Source organism: Salvia miltiorrhiza, chromosome 1 (genome assembly GCF_028751815.1).
Source record: "Salvia miltiorrhiza cultivar Shanhuang (shh) chromosome 1, IMPLAD_Smil_shh, whole genome shotgun sequence".
NCBI classification, from domain to species: Eukaryota; Viridiplantae; Streptophyta; class Magnoliopsida; order Lamiales; family Lamiaceae; genus Salvia; species Salvia miltiorrhiza.
The window spans coordinates 9,575,467-9,592,574 of record NC_080387.1 but is presented as its reverse complement, the minus strand read 5'-3'; the positions used below and the strand labels follow the sequence as shown (position 1 = coordinate 9,592,574).

The 17,108-nt window shown below is 37.9% G+C and overlaps 3 protein-coding genes across 3 annotated transcripts; 1 reads left to right on the top strand and 2 right to left on the bottom strand.

Annotated features, from left to right (window-relative positions):
- The first annotated feature begins 1,687 nt into the window (after positions 1–1,687).
- LOC131006532 (uncharacterized) lies at positions 1,688–9,014 on the top strand. Its single transcript, XM_057933685.1, has 4 exons — positions 1,688–1,907; positions 6,786–7,622; positions 7,703–8,764; positions 8,838–9,014. The coding sequence occupies exons 2-4, from the start codon at positions 7,278–7,280 to the stop codon at positions 8,928–8,930; spliced, it is 1,500 nt and encodes a 499-aa protein (XP_057789668.1). The 5' UTR covers positions 1,688–1,907; positions 6,786–7,277; the 3' UTR covers positions 8,931–9,014.
- Positions 4,989–6,553, bottom strand: LOC131006535 (uncharacterized). The gene is made up of 2 exons (XM_057933689.1): positions 5,720–6,553; positions 4,989–5,640 (listed from the first exon to the last, which is right to left on the bottom strand). Exons 1-2 carry the CDS (start codon positions 5,771–5,773, stop codon positions 4,990–4,992), a joined length of 705 nt encoding a protein of 234 aa, XP_057789672.1. The 5' UTR covers positions 5,774–6,553; the 3' UTR covers position 4,989.
- Positions 9,015–10,463: 1,449 nt separating the features above from the next.
- Positions 10,464–12,000, bottom strand: LOC131016677 (uncharacterized). Its single transcript, XM_057945416.1, has 2 exons — positions 10,916–12,000; positions 10,464–10,698 (listed from the first exon to the last, which is right to left on the bottom strand). Exons 1-2 carry the CDS (start codon positions 11,998–12,000, stop codon positions 10,464–10,466), a joined length of 1,320 nt encoding a protein of 439 aa, XP_057801399.1.
- Between the last annotated feature and the right edge of the window lie 5,108 nt (positions 12,001–17,108).

Below are 17,108 nucleotides of genomic sequence, written 5' to 3'. Positions count from 1 at the left end.
CCTTAATTTCTTTGGTCGCGCCTAGCCTACTTATTCACGTCTCTTTTTTATTTTTTATTTTTTAAAAAATTATATAAGTAAATAAAAAAAATTTAAAAACTGCGTGACGGAGAACTTAAGCTAGAACCTCAGGTCTTGTTTTATTTTTGTTCCTTGGCTTAATGGAATAACTAGTGTTGTAGCCGTGCGATGAACGGTATCAAAATTTATAAAATTTTATATGATTACGAAATTTAATTAAAAATATTAAGAGAAATATCTTAATAAACTAAATATAATATATGAAACAACATACTAAAATATCTTCATAAATTTTGAAATTTTTTATGGTACACAATATTCTCAGTAGACGTATACCAAAATATCTTCATAAATTTTACAATTTTCTATGGTACACAATATTCTCAATAGACGTATCATCCTCATCATGTTCACTACAAATCAAAATTTCCAAATGACATTATAGAAGCACAATACTCAAACGTGAGAGAGATTGAAAATTATTATTGGATAAATTTTAATAACATATCAAAAGTATATACCCCCTCCGTGCGCGATATTGTTTCCACATTGTGAACGACGCGAGTTTTAAGAAAAATTGTGAATAGTAGTAGATAATAGTAGATATTGTAGTGAGTGGAGTTTGGGCCCCACCATAAAGGTGAAAATATAAGGTAAAAGAATAAAGTGTTATATGGACCCTACAACTATAAATAGAAGTGGAAACGATATCGCGGACGAATGGAGTATATTATAAATTTTGGAAGACCTCCTTATACACAACATTTTGAGTATATGTACAATCTTCATCATCTTTTCCACATATTAAAATTTTTAGACTTCGACGACTCGTAACACTTGATACAGCCACATACAATTGCCCATGACTAAAAATAAGTTTCTTCAAGTACAATCCAACATGAGACAGGGATTGACCTTAATTTTTATTAATCGTCATCGCATAAGTGTAACACCCCGTTTTCCCTAACTATGTTTAGAGTAGTTTTGAACCTAGAATTAGATGATTCACGCCGAAAAAAAAATGATTTATTTAATTTCAACAAAATAATTTGCAAAAAAGTACTATTTGTAAATTTAATTACTTAAATTCTTATGCATTGCATATTTATTTAAATTAAGCATTTGAACATCTACATGAGCATTTTGATTACAGCTCTATTACTGAAAAAAAAAAAAAAAAAAAAAAACAAAGAGTTTTGACCAAGTCTCATGTCACCTCCTACCCCTACCTCTAGGGGTATAATCGAACCGAGCCGAACCGAATAGTGGTGTGCTCAAGTTTTGTTTATTTAGTATCGAATCGAATCCCGAACTTTACTTACCGAATACTTTAAGGCTCACGAGTCTAATCGAGCCTATACGAACTTTCTAAATTTATATTTATATTCAAAAATATTAATTATTTTATTTTAAAAATAAATTAATTTATTCAAAATAATAAATATATTAATTATTTTCTTATAACAAACAAAATTAATTAGAGATTTAATACAATTATTATCAATTTTAGTGGATAAATATAAGTTGTACTATATACTAATAATTTATATTTTTCAAGTTAATTCACTTGACGAACATGTTCACGAGCTAATATTTTTGGATTTTTTATTTTTATTAAAATTTTAATTATTTTCTTCCAATGGGAATGCACATCACTTGCTGTGCACATCTTTTTCCTACTTTTCAGCCAACATGTACCATGCTTCCATCCCACCACACTTATCTATGTATCCATATTTTCATCTCAATTCTTTCATTCCACAAATACTTGAGTAAATTCTCACGTTTCACTCCCATGAGCCAGAACCAAGATTCAAGGGCTAAATCACTACAACTCATACATCAAGATCATTCTCCTCAGCAAACGAACACCCATTTCATCCAAGGTTATCATTTTGAACTCCAACGTGTTTTAGTTTAATTAGATCATGCTTGTGTCTCATCTTACTGAATCACGAATGAAATCAACTCAATACAAGATATGTATGTATTCATGTTATTTCTCAAATACATATGAAGTTCATACATGTTTGAATAAATAGAATAAGATTTTTATTTAAAAGTTTGAATTGAATTGGGATGAGAGTATGTTGGTTGTTGGGTTCTGTGAATGTGTGAGTCGGGGCAGTAGAAGGTGGCGACGGCGGCGGCGGAAGTCGCTGCTGCTCACTGGGAATCAAAGGGGCGGCCAACGACTGCCTAACTGTTGTTGTCCGTCCGGCGGGAAGAGAGGAGAGTGAGGGCGGTGGCCATGGCTCCTGCGGTGGTCGTCGGAAATTGAAAGAGGAGGAGAGGTAAGGATCTAGGGTTGAGGGCGAGCAACGGTGGCCGTGGCTCCACCTGCGACGATCGTCGTTGCCAAGGAAGGAGGGGAGCGGTGCTGCTGGTCAGGCGCAGATTCGCCGGAAAAGGGACCGAGGCGGCGGTAGTGTTTAGAGTGCGTGCATGTTTTGTGTGTGAGAGAGAATGTAGAAGGGAGAAATAGAGGTCGAGAGGGGACCCGACCGGCGGCTTCTCGCCGGAAGGAAAGCCACCGCGACGGGGCTTAGCGAGAGAGAGAGAGATACGAAATGGGGGGAGGGGGAGGCTCAGCTGTGAGTGAGAGGAAGGAGGGTTAGGTTTGGGCTGGAGTGTTGGGCTTGATTTAATTCTTTGTTTGGGCCTTCTTATTTATTTAGTTTTGGGCCATCAATCAGTGGACCAATTTTAAAGGAATTTAGGTTTCGGCCTTGGCTTTATTTCAGTTGGACCTTTTAATTCAAGAGGTGGACTTGGGTGAGGCACCCGCATCCCATGCGGCCGGGTCGGCCCGCGTCTCAACCCTGACCCGGATCCGCGCCCATTTGATCGGTCGTCCTAAATTATTACATTTGCTTATAGTAAATGCTACTTTTAATAGCATAACATATACATTTATTCGCACAAATATATACATTTGTAAATATAAGTATTTATCTTCATTTAATATAAAGTATTATATTTTTAAAACCCTAAATCCTATAAACTAACCTCTAAACCCTAAACCCTGTAAACTAAACCCTAAAACCTGAACACTGAACCTAATAGGAGTATTTACTTTTAATAAGCATAAGATATACATTTAGTCGCACAAGTGTATACTTATGGTAATATAAATATTTACCTTCATTCAATATAAAATATTATACATATCAATAATTATTTTTTCTTACGATAATAATTATTTGATCAAATGATAATATTATTATTATGTTTATTAAAAATAATCATTGATATAATAAAAAGTAATAATTGATATGGAGAAATGTAATGTTTCAAAAATATTATATTTATTGTAATTATTGTTGTACTAAAAAGTAATTATTGTTATAATAAAAAGTAATTATTATTATTATAAAGAAATGTAATATTTTTAAACCTAAAAATAAGTATTAACCATCATTCAATATTTTTTAAACCTAAACACGGAATACTAAACCCTAGCCATTCAATAATAAACCCAAATGAAAATATTTACTCCCTAATGGAAATACTCACTTTCATTTATCCTAAGATATACATTTCCATACTTAAATGTATACTTATGTGAATATATGTATTACACATCATTCAATATTTTTAAAACCTAAACACTGAATACAGAATACTAAACCCAAAACACTAAATACTAAACCCTAAACCTTGAATACTAAAACATAACCCTTGAATATTAAACCCTAAATAATGAATACTAAACCCAAATGGAAATATTCACTTTTATTTATCCTAATATATACATTACTGTGCATAAATGTATACTTATGTGAATATAAGTATTATCTATCATTCAATATTTTGTAAACCCTAAACACTGAATACTAAACCCTAGATAGGGAATATTAAACCCTAAACACTAAATACTAAACCCTAACCATTCAATAATAAACCCAAATGACAATATTTACTTTTATTTTATATAAGATATACATTTTTATGCTTAAATGTATATTTATGTGAATATAAGTATTAACCATCATTTAATATTTTTTAAACCTAAACACGGAATTCTAAACCCTAAATAGGGAAGAGACAAATCTTTTTATAGCCCTATCTCATTAAAACACAAGTTGTATAGCCCTACTTTTTAATACATAAGTTACATAACCCTTTTTCACTTAAATTACTATAGTACCCTTAGTTATTTTGGTCCCACAAAATACAAATTCAAAAAAATACTTTCCTCTCCAAAACTGACGCTACCGCCTCCGCCCGACGTCGATGTAATAGAAGAAACTGTTGTTCTTCATCTCTGCTCGTCGTCACCGCCTAGCTCCGCTCGTCGCTGTCGCCGCAGCTCCGCCCATCGCCGTTGAAGCCCAGCTACATCATCACCATCGCGACCTCCTTCTTCTTCCTTCACGCCGCGCGATTTTATCAAGCAGTGCGATTTCTTCATGCCGTTTTTTGCCCCGCCGTCGCGCGCCGGACGCCGTCAGCCCCCGACCTGACGCGAACTAGGGCTCAAAGCCCGGCCCTTGTCCGCCGATTTAATCGCGAACTAGGGCTCGAAGCTCAGCCCAGCCGTCGAAGCTGCCCAATTTAATCACGAACTAGGGCTCGAAGCTGCGCCGCCGCCGTTAACTTCGTTGAAATGAGCGAAACGGATTCCGACCATCCCCATGATGAGGAAACACAACCTCAATCACCGGTACGAAAACTAGAAATTTGCTATTGAATTCATATTTTTATTTAGAAATATGTATATAATTAGAAGGTGTATGGTTTAGAATTTGATGTTTGTTTTTTGAACGACCATTGTTGTATGCTTGATTGTTGGTTTGAAATGAAGTATGTTTGATAATGTTGGAATTCATGACAACACGATGGTACGTTGAAATAGTGCACGATATCGGATCGAGTATTCGGTGGAGTATTCGATCGAGTACTCAGCCGTGTACACCATCAAGTAGTTGGCATTGGGTTTAATTTGATTTAAGGCTTTTGTTTAGGTTACTTGCTCTCAGGAGAAGTGGATCGATGTGGCAGTGGCTGCTCTACACGAGAAGTGGAGTGATGCGAATGATGTACATGAGAAGTGGAGCGAACAGGAGATACATGCCCCACTGATCTCCTAGGACTAAGACGAATAGATTTGTCACCTGTACAATCGAGCATCTTCTTCAGTCCACTGAGCACTCTACGAGCTATTCGAGCAATAAATCCATCATCGGACTCATCGTGCAACATCCTTGCCAATCTCTGGTCAATGTAGTCATGGCAATCCTTGCCCGAGTCTCGGCACGAAACTCCATGGTGACAACAAGTAAGTGTACTATCAATAACCGGCGAGTCCCTCATCTCAACTCTCGGAGAACTATGGCGTTCCCTCATCTCAACAACGGGAGAACTATGACGTTCCTCCCTCAAAGGTGAACTACGGGGTCCTCCCCTCTGAACAACCGGCGAAACCTGCCTACTATCCCTTTCAAGTGTTGGAGATCTCATTCTACGCTGCTTTGGAACATGAGTTGTCTTCTTCTTCAATGCAAGACGTAGAGGAGACACGAATCTAACATGGAGCATATCTCCATTGTCTAGGCTCATGTAGTATACCTCCTCTAGCTCTTCAGGGGATGGCTGAAGAGACTTGTGCACAATAAGCTACACAATATAGAAAAGATATAACACTATTTAGTATATAAAACACATTTATTGAAAAATAAATCAAAATGACATATACCTCTTTGTCGAAAAAATATGTGAAATCGTCAAGAGCTTTTCTAGTTGTCCACATCAAAGCACGAAGAAATTTAGGGACTGAGTTTCGTGTGCCACAAGTAGAACCCAATGTGGGAATAACTTCGTATGACCAAATCTGCAAAGCCCAGACTGGGCCGAAGAAGTGGTACGCTGGTTTCTCCAACACGTCACCCCGGGTTCTGGTCAAGCTCAAACAATGAAGTAACACCTGGTAGGTATAAGACCCCTATGGAAACCAATTCCACTCGTCCAAGTCCTCCACCAAAGTCCATGCCCATGTCTCAATAAATACATCGTCTCTACAAATGAGAAATAAGTAATACATCAACAAGTTCCCTGCTTTAATATAATCTTCTGGATCCTTCCCAAGTTGTTTTGCTTTGAATTTCACCTTAAGAGTTGCAACTTTTGTGGGATGACCACCAAAATATCTGTAGAAGATACTAGTGGCCGGAATCTGGTGCTCAGCGTCTGGATCAAACTCACAAAACCCAAAGTGAAGTCCGGTAATTAGTGCGTAATCCAGTGCTGTAAAACGAATGATACGACTACCGACAACAAACCATGCTTGATGAGGAGGTATATCCCCTCCCTCAATCTGTCGAGATAATAAGTGATGCAGAGCATTGTTGGCGCTAGCGTATCTCTCGTGATCACTAAGACGCCCAATTGTTCCACCTTTGAATGTTTGTATAGTAGATTTTCCACCAACATCCTTCAATGTGGTTCGTATCTTTTCAAATATTGAAGTCCGTACATAGAGATTAATAGCACGAGTTTTATAAATCAAAGACGGTCTTTTCCACCTATAAGGTGCCTGCAATATCAAAATACAAAGATTTAGCATCAATAAACAAAAAATACAGAAGAATAAACATAAAAAAAAAACATAACTCGACCGAGTACTTGGTCGAGTACTCGATCGAACCGAGTACTTGGTCGAGTACTCGGTCGATCCGAGTACTCGGTCGAGTTATATTTTTTTATGTTTATTCTTCTGTATTTTTTGTTTATTGATGCTAAATCTTTGTATTTTGATATTGCAGGCACCTTATAGGTGGAAGAGACCGTCTTTGGTTTATGAAACTCGTGCTATTAATCTCTATGTACGGACTTCAATATTTGAAGAGATACGAACCACATTGAAGAATGTTGGTGGCAAATCTACTATACAAACATTCAAAGGTGGAACAATTGGACGTCTTAGTGATCACGAGAGATACGCTAGCGCCAACAATGCTCTGCATCACTTATTATCTCGACAGATTGAGGGAGGGGATATACCTCCTCATCAAGCATGGTTTGTTGTCGGTAGTCGTATCATTCGTTTTACAGCACCGGATTACGCACTAATTACCGAACTTCACTTTGGGTTTTGTGAGTTTGATCCCGACGCTGAGCACCAGATTCCGGCCACTAGTATCTTCTACAGATATTTTGGTGGTCGTCCCACAAAAGTTGCAACTCTTAAGGTGAAATTCAAAGCAAAACAACTTGGGAAGGATCCAGAAGATTATATTAAAGCGGGGAACTTGTTGATGTATTACTTATTTCTCCTTTGTCAAGACGATGTGTTTATTGAGACATGGGCATGGACTTTGGTGGAGGACTTGGACGAGTGGAATTGGTTTCCATGGGGGTCTTATACCTACCAGGTGTTACTTCATTATTTGAGCTTGGCCGGAACCCGGGGTGACATGTTGGAGAAACCAGCGTACCACTTCTTCGGCCCAGTCTTGGCTTTGCAGATTAGGTCATACGAAGCTATTCCCACATTGGGTTCTACTTGTGGTACACGAAACTCAGTCCCTAAATTTCCTCGTGCTTTGATGTGGACAACTAGAAAAGCTCTTGGCGATTTCACATATTTTTTCGACAAAGAGGTATATGTCATTTTGATTTATTTTTCAATAAATGTGTTTTATATACTAAATAGTGTTATATCTTTTTCTATATTGTGTAGCTTATTGTGCACGAGTCGCTTCAGCCATCCCCTGAAGAGCTAGATGAGGTATACTCATGTAGCCTAGACAATGGAGATATGCTCCATGTTAGATTCGTGCCTCCTCTACGTCTTACACCGAAGAAGAATACAACTCATGTTCCAAAGCGGCGTAGAATGAGATCTCCAACACTTGAGAGAGATAGTTGGCAGGTTTCGCCGGCTGTTCAGAGGGGAGGACCCTGTAGTTCACTTTTGAGGGATGAACGTCATAGTTCTCCCGTTGTTGAGATGAGGGAACGCGATAGTTCTCCAAGAGTTGAGATGAGGGACTCGCCGGTTATTGATAGTACACTTACTTGTTGTCACCATGGAGTTTCGTGCCGAGACTCGGGCAAGGATTGCCATGACTACATTGACCAGAGATTGGCAAGGATGTTGCACGATGAGTCCGATGATGGATTTATTGCTCGTAGAGTGCTCAGTGGACTAAAGAAGATGCTCGATTGTACAGGTGATAAATCTATTCTTCTTAGTCCTAGGAGATCAGTGGGGCACGTATCTCCTGTTCGCTCCACTTCTCATGTACATCATTCGCATCACTCCACTTCTCGTGTAGAGCAGTCACTGCCACATCGATCCACTTCTCCTGTAGAGCACCCACATGGCTCTCTATCTCCAGGAGAGCATTTTCCTGTGGAGCACCCACATGGCTCTCCATCTCCTATAGAGCAGTTTCATCAGTCCCTATCTCATGTACTGACTACTCCAATGCAGCCGGTGCTTGAGAATCTATTTCAGGGTGATGAGCATGCTGACGAAGAGGAGGAGGAAGTTGGAGATACTTCAGATGAGCATGTAGATGATGTTGGTTTAGGTCAACGAGTGAGTAGACCCTCTGCTGCATTGAGGAGCCCATTCGCCCCCATTACTCCAAATGATATGAAGAGAATCAAAGATGCCTATAGAAAATTCAGAGCTTCGGGTCCTGATTCTTCTGTGACAATCAAAGACCTTGGTCACATCCTTCCACAAGCATTTTTCGACGATATAGAGAGCTTCAGTAAGGAGTTTGATTATGAGGTAATAGTTAAATTTTTCATATTCGTTTAGTAAATTAAGGTCTATAAGCTTATATTATAATTTCGTTTCGCAGGTGATTGATCTCTACATATTATTTATGAGACACAAGATCCAATCTCGTAGAGGTTTGAAAAGTGGTGTGACTCGACTAAGACGATCTTATTGACTACTTATTTCTTTGTAAGTTTGTGATATATACACAAATATTACTAATTTTATTGTTAATTATTTTAATTTCAATTTGCTATCATTTTTTTTTTGTCTTTTAGCAATCTTTAGAGGTTAAGTCCAAGAAATTGTATCATTAAAAATAATGAGAGAAATAGCAAAATTGAAGATTGTTCTTCACTACTCGATGGAGTACTCGATGGCATTCACCATCGAGTACTCGACCGAGTAGTGAAGAACAATGGTGATTTTTTTATTAATTATTGTGATTTCAACTCACATTCCTTGTTTATAACGTCAACGGGAGTATATTTGGCTATTATATAACACGGGGTGTGATAATCGTTGAACACGTGACACATATCCTAAGTTTGAACATAAAAGTCCACACTATGTCTTATGAAGTAGATATTCTACACTTCAATCATTTACTCTAGTGCAATAGTTAAATACACTTAATATATTTATTTTTCACCGATACGAGCACAAACACGTTAGTTAAGATCGACGAAACGCTTCGTATCATTAAAAATAACGAGAGAAATAGCAAAATCGAATATTGTTCTTCACTACTCGATGGAGTACTCGATGACGTTCACCATCGAGTACTCGACCGAGTAGTGAAGAACAATGGTGATTTTTTTTTATCAATTATTGTGATTTCAACCCACATTCCTTGTTTATAACGTCAACGGGAGTATATTGCCTATTATATAACACGGGGTGTGATAATCGTTGAACACGTGACACATATCCTAAGTTTGAACATAAACGTCCACACTATGTCTTATGAAGTAGATATTCTACAATTCAATCATTTACTCTAGTGCAATAGTTAAATACACTTAATATATTTATTTTTCATTGATACGAGCACAAACACGTTAGTTAAGATTGACGAAACGCTTCGTATCATTAAAAATAACGAGAGAAATAGCAAAATCGAAGATTGTTCTTCACTACTTGATGGTGTACTCGATGACGTTCACCATCTAGTACTCGATCGAGTAGTGAAGAACAATGGTGATTTTTTTTATCAATTAATGTGATTTCAACCTACATTCCTTGTTTATAACGTCAACGAAAGTATATTTGGCTATTATATAACACAGGGTGTGATCTGTTTACCATCAATGGAGTACTCGATCGAGTAGTTGACTGACTTACAGTAAAATGCCACAAACAAATTTATAAAACCACACACCATCAATCCAATATGCTAATCAAACCCTACATCAACTAAAATCATAACAAAAGTAGTTAAGGAAGATTGTAGTAGGAGGATAAAAAGAGTGACATAGTCGAAAGCATGTAGGCCTCATCAATTGTCTTCGTCTGTGCGCTTCATACATTTTGATTTGTTGTGATCCGAACTACGACAAACACTACATTTCTTGGGTCGTCGACGTCTTTCTTGCCTTTTATCCCTGTCTGATTCTTCTGGAGGTTCATTCAAATTGACGCCACTTATTGGGGTAGGGGCTGTGCAAACGCGCCTGTTGTGGCCAGTTTCCTTACACCTTCCACATACCTATTTCCATCTTCTAATCGACTCATCCTCAAATGCAGTCCTAGCACGACTCATACTCGGATGCCCGGATTGACGGATGTGAGCCGGAGGTTGGACGACAATTGATGAGATCTTTGAAGGAACATTCCAGTCATCGGGATGTGAGATACCTCTAATAGGAGCTTCATAAGTCTCGATTAAGTTGCTTGTTTTGAAATAGCCACTAACAAAATCATACACATTTAATCTGGCACGTCTGTAACAAAAATATTAATGTCACACAAAGGATAATAATATTAAATAAATAAAAATATGAAGAAATAGTGATAATTTACCTAATAGCGGCAACAGCGTGACGACATGGAATCTTATCCTCATCTAACTCACGACATTAGCATGTACGACTCACAAGGTCAACTTGGTGAATTCTTTTTTCCTCTTCGACCTTATAAACATGTGTAGTGGTTTCATACACTCTTAAGTGATGACTGAGTTCGACTTGCACCGCCAGCTTGTTGTAAGCCGGCTCTGTCAACTCATGTTGTCTGGACATAGCGCTGGCCCGTCTCTCATCAAACCATTTTTCCACAATAGTGCGAAAAGTCTCAAGCAATGAGGATACTGGAAGCCGTCTTGCCCACAGTAGACGAGAATTCAAGGTCTCAGCAGCATTAGAGGTCATGAAACTATACCTAGGTACTGGACTTCTCGACCTAGCCCACCTCTCAACCCCAATAAGGGAAAGTCTCGTATGAGCGCTATGGCTTTGCAACTCCAACTCCGAAAAGAATTTTCCAAAACCTTCAACTCGATAAGCATATGCCGCATTCTTGAAGTGGATTAATGCTTCCTTGCCAATTCGTGTCAAATTTTTATGCAAGTGGTGATAACACAATCCATGCGCTGCATTTGGATAGACATACCTAATAGCATTTTCGATACTCTTATGCTGGTCGGACACAATCATGAGACCTTTAGGAGGATTGTAGCACCTGCGTAGATTAGAGAGAAACCATGTCCAAGATTCATCATTCTCTATTGGACCCAAACCAATTGCAAGAGGAAAGATTTGTTCATTCCCGTCCTTCGTGACAACAACAAATAATACGCCTCTGTTTCTTCCCTTCAGATGGGTCCCATCTACTACAATAATCGGCCGTAGAGAGCTTTCAAATGCACGAATACACTGACCAATGGCAACGAACATATGGAGGAACACATCTTCATGAGTCGTTTGATAGTTATATATAGTCTCGGGGTTACGCTCCCTCAACAAGTATAGATACGATGGGATTCTCTGATATGACTTTTCGAAGTCGCCATTTGTCATGTCTATAGCTAAGCTCCGCGTTCGCAAAGCAAGGCTATACATCATTTTAATCCCGTGTAATCGAAGCATCTCATCGATCATCTCCTTCAGCCTCAAAACACACCCTTCGTCAACCAATCTACGAGCAAAATAACTAGCTGCAACCTTTGCAGTCACCTGTCTTGCAACCCTTCGATCCAAGTCCGTATAGCAACTATGATCCAACGTCAGATTTGTAATCCTCCACATTATTCACCCCTCTTGGCACGCATTTTAAACGAACAATCTTCGCTATGCTTGCAAACGAATACCAAACGTGTCTTGCTAGAACGTTGGGTGGCATATTCCACTCGATTTTCTATGTGATAGATTCCCACTACAACAATCAACTCATTCTTGGACCGAAATAAGGCACCCTTTACAAGGCTTCCAATGTCTGGTGCAAGAACTTCTTCCCATCCTAGTGTTGGCACACTATCAAATTCTGGAACTGGAATAATCCAATTGCGTTCTATACGCTCTACACCATCAGGATCCTCTCGATTAGCTTGATCGTCAGACGAGAAGTTATTCTGTGGTAGCTGACGCATCCAAGCGCCATCTTTAGTTTGCATACTCTGAAGCAAATCAGCACGACAATTAACTTCCTCATCTTCATCTGAAGCATCTGACTCTTCGTTTGGAGTATCTGTGATTAAATTAGATAGAAAATACAACTATTTAGCATCAACGAATAAAAAAACAAGAGAAACAATTTCTAGTAACTACTTGATGGAGTACACGGTCGTGTACTCGATTGTGTACTCGATGGAGCACACAGTCGTGTACTCGATGGAGTACTCGATCGTGTACTCGAGTGGTGAACTTGATTGAGTACACCATTGAGTAGTGGCAGTCCACCAATGATTTGTGACACCATCGAGTAAACACAATTAAACATAACACAACACAAAATCACATTGTCTCACCTGATTCAGAATGTGGTGTTGTGTCATGTAGGGGGGCCGAGCTGGTGCCTGCCACGTTCACATTTACATTGGGTAAAAAATATTTCTCTCTAATGGTGACGTAAACTAATGGATTGTCCTTTTGCTCATAAAGTAAGCGAAATAAATTTGTATCACTCTGCAAAGAAACCTTCAATCTTTCACCATCAGTGTTTCCTGTCAAGTAAAACACCAATAAATCTGCACTCGACGAACAACACATAGCATCCCTAATCTGATGCATAAGACGATCACGACTGATCTGATCCACTGCCATGAATACGGCAACAGTATCTCCATTTACATACTCTGTTCCATGCCAACGACCATTGTGTCGTATAATAATACGTTGCCACGACGACATCTGCAATTAAATTAGATAGAAAATACAGCTATTTAGCATCAATGAATAAAAAAAATAGGAGAAACAATTTCTAGTAACTACTCGATGGAGTACATGATCGTGTACTCAATGGAGTACTCGATCGAGTAGTGACAGTCTACCAATGATTGGTGACACCATAGAGTAAACACAATTAAACATAACATAACATAACACAAAATCAAACTAAACAAATTGTCATCAAGTAATCAAAAGCTCGATCGTGTACACCACCGAGTAGTGAAGAGCAACACGAAATCTTTTCAATATTATCACGATAAACATTGTTTAAGTACTTTATAATCATGCTTTTGGGAAGGTACTTTCATTTTTGAAATACTAGAACCCTTTTTTTTTTATTAGCAAATCATGTATTCGTCATGTGGCTTCTATCAAGTAATGAAGAATCTGATCGAGTACACGACCGAGTAGTGAAGAAAAACCCTATTTTTTTTAATATTATTACGATAAACCTTGTTTAACTACGTTATAATCATGCTTTTGGGAAGATACTTTCATTTATAAAATACTAGAACCCTTTTTTTTATTAGCAAATCATGTATTCGTCATGTGAGTCCTATAGAATAAAAGAACTCGATCGAGTACATGACCGAGTACTGAAGAACAACCCTAGGTTTTTCAATATATCATCAAGAAAGAGATTTTTTACGTACCTTTGTAAATTCTTACGAGAATAGTGCACTAAGAGGGAGTATTTGCTTCTATTTTATACAAATTTGAACAGTTTCTTGAGGAAAAACGAAAGCTTTTTTCATAGTTTTCTTTCTTCCTTCTTTGCATGAATTTGGAGTATGTCTCTAACAACTCTCTTCCAAAAAATTAAGTAAAAGGTGGCTTCATTTATGTTACTTTCACTCAATCAAGTATGTATCTGAGATCTCTTTTGATCCCTACGAAAGATATAGCTTCATTTAGCTATTTTCGTACATGGACATTAATGGTGGTTCATGGATTGGTGGAGAGAGAGAGAGAGAGAGCGAGCAGAATTGACGACTAAATTCGTAGAGAGAGACCCGAGATAGAGAGAGATGTGGAAGACTGGACGACGACAATGAGTAACGTAGACGGCGGCGATCGGTATCGCGACTACTGCTGATGGCGGCGACGCGACGGCCTTTCGGTGGCTGTTGCTTTGCCGCGACTGCTGCTGCTGGACGGCAGCGTTGTTTCTGCGGCTGGCGGCTGCGGCTAACAGCGACTGGAGTGGACGCCGGCGACTGGGCGGCTGGCGGCGATGTGAAGTTCCAAACGTGAAGTTTCTTTTGTTTTTTAAGCCAAATCCCAACCCTATACAGTTGCAGACGTGAATGGAAAAACAAAAATATTGATTTTCAATTGTTTTATTTATATATAAAGTTTAAATAAAAATAGAATATAAAATATCAAATAAAAGTATTGAAAAGTCAAAGGGCACTCTAGTCTTTTAAGTTAAAAAGGGTTGTTTAACTTATGTATTATAAAGTGGGGCTATATAACTTATGTTTTTATGAAAAAAGGCTAAAAGTGATAATTCCCACAATAGGGAATACTAAACCCTAGACACTGAATATTGAACCCTAGCCATTCAATAATAAATATGTCGCAGCCCGATATAGCAGTGATAGCGTATACCAAGCATCGTACAACTAATAAAAGTAATAGTGAAAGAAATAGAAATACATCTTATTTTAGCGGAAGCATTTGCAAACTTTACTCATTTTCAAGAAAGATTTTAAGACCAAAATATTTCCATACTCGGGTGAAACATAATAAGCAATTGGAGACTTAGCAAGGTTTTAAAAAGTATTCTCCCTTATGGGATATTACAGACATAAGCAAATTGAATAAAAGTTTCATCAGAGTTATGCAGCGAGTGTGAAGACATATAGCAGGGAGTTCAGTTACTTATAGAGTCAAAGCGTATAAAGATAAGTTTGAGACATAGGAAGACACGGCCAACTGACAGTTCCAACAGCCTTTGCCCATCCTCGCGCCAAGCAAGACCTGCACATTTAGAAATATATGCAGGGCTGAGTACCAAAAAGCACTCAGTGGACTCATGCCGGAAATAATTGAAATGTTGCTCTTAGAGCTATATGTCAACCTTGCCCTTTTCAATGCATCAACATGATTAAGTGAGATTAAAAATACTTATATATTCATGTTTTTCTGTCATAAACTCATTTGCATCATCATAATAATATCATTAGTCTGCAGACAATATATATTCAGGGTATGTGCCAACTATGAGAACTCATATATCATATATATATTAGGTGAAGAGAAGGAGGCCTCCTTCAAATCACCGTGATCAGCCGACTAGAGACGGCTCACGATCACCTCTGCGCACAAAATCTTTACTGTCATATAAATCAGTCAAAGGCCGATATCTTGCATCGTGACCATAGTCATGTCTTTCATAGAGGCAACATACCACATTTCATTCTCATCAATAGTAAATATGGCAAGTTGACAATTTTTATAATACTCATCAATAATACTTCAACATGCTTCATTTTCATAAGATTTTGCATTTGAACTCATTATCATGGTAGCTTGCCATAATAGAGTTAGAATAAAGCCCACCTGTCTCAAGGGTCGATGACGTAGAGCTCAGAGTCATACTAACGCCGGCCGTCACTCGAACCTTTGGTGGCGCACGTGGTTTAGATTGCCATGTGACAAAATAAACTCTAGTTAGAAATTCATCTAACTAATATCTAATAGTTATACTTTCATCATATGCTTAATCTCATCTTATAACTTCTCCACTATTTACCCAATTGGACCTCCCAATTTAATTGGATATCTTATCCAATCAAAAGACTCTCAATCTTATAGGTAAATAGCACGCAAATAATTCACATAGTCATTCACACTTCAAATTAATCAATTATTCCACATAATACATTTTCACAATTTATCTCAATAGTCAAATGACTTAAAAGTCACTCTATGAAACTTGAAATCTTTTTCCCTTGTAAGTAAATTCTCAAATATTCATGTAAGCTATGGAATATATATATATATATATAAGAGTTTTTCCACTCAAGCATTTTTTTCAAACCTTTAAAAGTCCAAACAATCATTTCCTATAAGAATTGTAACAATTAAATCTCATAAATCCTTTTTGAAAAATTCCAAAATTTTTCAAATATATATATATATATATATATATTTCAGTAGCATTTTCATGACACAACATGGTGTATTTCTCCACCAAAACTTTAAAATTCTTAATACAATATCGAAAGTTAGAAATTTCGAACACCTACAACTTACTGCTTCTGCATTGCCTTGTCTTTAAAGAATAAATTGTTTCATCTCAGAAATCTCCTAGATTCAAGACTTATACCGTTGAAAACCTCTTTGAGTCTAGTTTCATTTAAAAAAAAAGTAGGGTGAAAAACTCCAAGTGGTTTAAGAGATATGGATGTTTCCCACAGTCTACCAGATTCGGCAGTTTCGGATAACTGGAAGTTAAGATTTTTGAAAAATAGTAAACGTTGCCCAAATGGCTTGAAATTCGATGTGGATCTGTATAACACATGTATCTTTCTACCATAAAAATTTGGAAGGCTGAATGTTTTTTGTTGCATATGTGTCTTCACATCTATGCATCAATTATTTACACAGGAAACTTTAGGGACTTAATTGCTAATTCAGAAATACAGAGGGATTGAATGACAGTTACTTAAGTTTGCTTTTGTGAATAAGATCTTAGCCGTCCATGTTGGATCGATGGATCAGCTGGTTAGCAGAGCTGAGCAGAGCAGAGCTTAGCAGAGCTGAGCTAGCTGAGCTGAGCTGAGCTTAGCAGAGCTGAGCATAACAGAGCTGAGCAGAACAGAGCTGAGCAGAGCAGAGCTGGAAGAGCAGAGCAGAGCAGAGCTGAGCAGAGCAGATCTGGCAGTGCTGAGCTTAGCAGAGCTGAGCAAAGCAGAGCTGGCAGAGCAGAGCTGAGTTGAGCAGAGCATATCTGGCAATGC

Excerpts from the sequence above, each read along its gene's own strand:
- LOC131006535 (XM_057933689.1), bottom strand. The coding sequence starts at position 5,773 with ATGTGGACAACTAGAAAAGCTCTTGACGATTTCACATATTTTTTCGAC. Across the intron at positions 5,641-5,719 it reads CATATTTTTTCGACAAAGAG|CTTATTGTGCACAAGTCTCT; the intron begins GTATATGTCATT and ends TATATTGTGTAG.
- LOC131006532 (XM_057933685.1), top strand. The coding sequence starts at position 7,278 with ATGTATTACTTATTTCTCCTTTGTCAAGACGATGTGTTTATTGAGACA. Across the intron at positions 7,623-7,702 it reads CATATTTTTTCGACAAAGAG|CTTATTGTGCACGAGTCGCT; the intron begins GTATATGTCATT and ends TATATTGTGTAG. Across the intron at positions 8,765-8,837 it reads GTAAGGAGTTTGATTATGAG|GTGATTGATCTCTACATATT; the intron begins GTAATAGTTAAA and ends TTCGTTTCGCAG.
- LOC131016677 (XM_057945416.1), bottom strand. The coding sequence starts at position 12,000 with ATGTGGAGGATTACAAATCTGACGTTGGATCATAGTTGCTATACGGAC. Across the intron at positions 10,699-10,915 it reads CTCAGTCATCACTTAAGAGT|ACGTGCCAGATTAAATGTGT; the intron begins GTATGAAACCAC and ends TTTTTGTTACAG.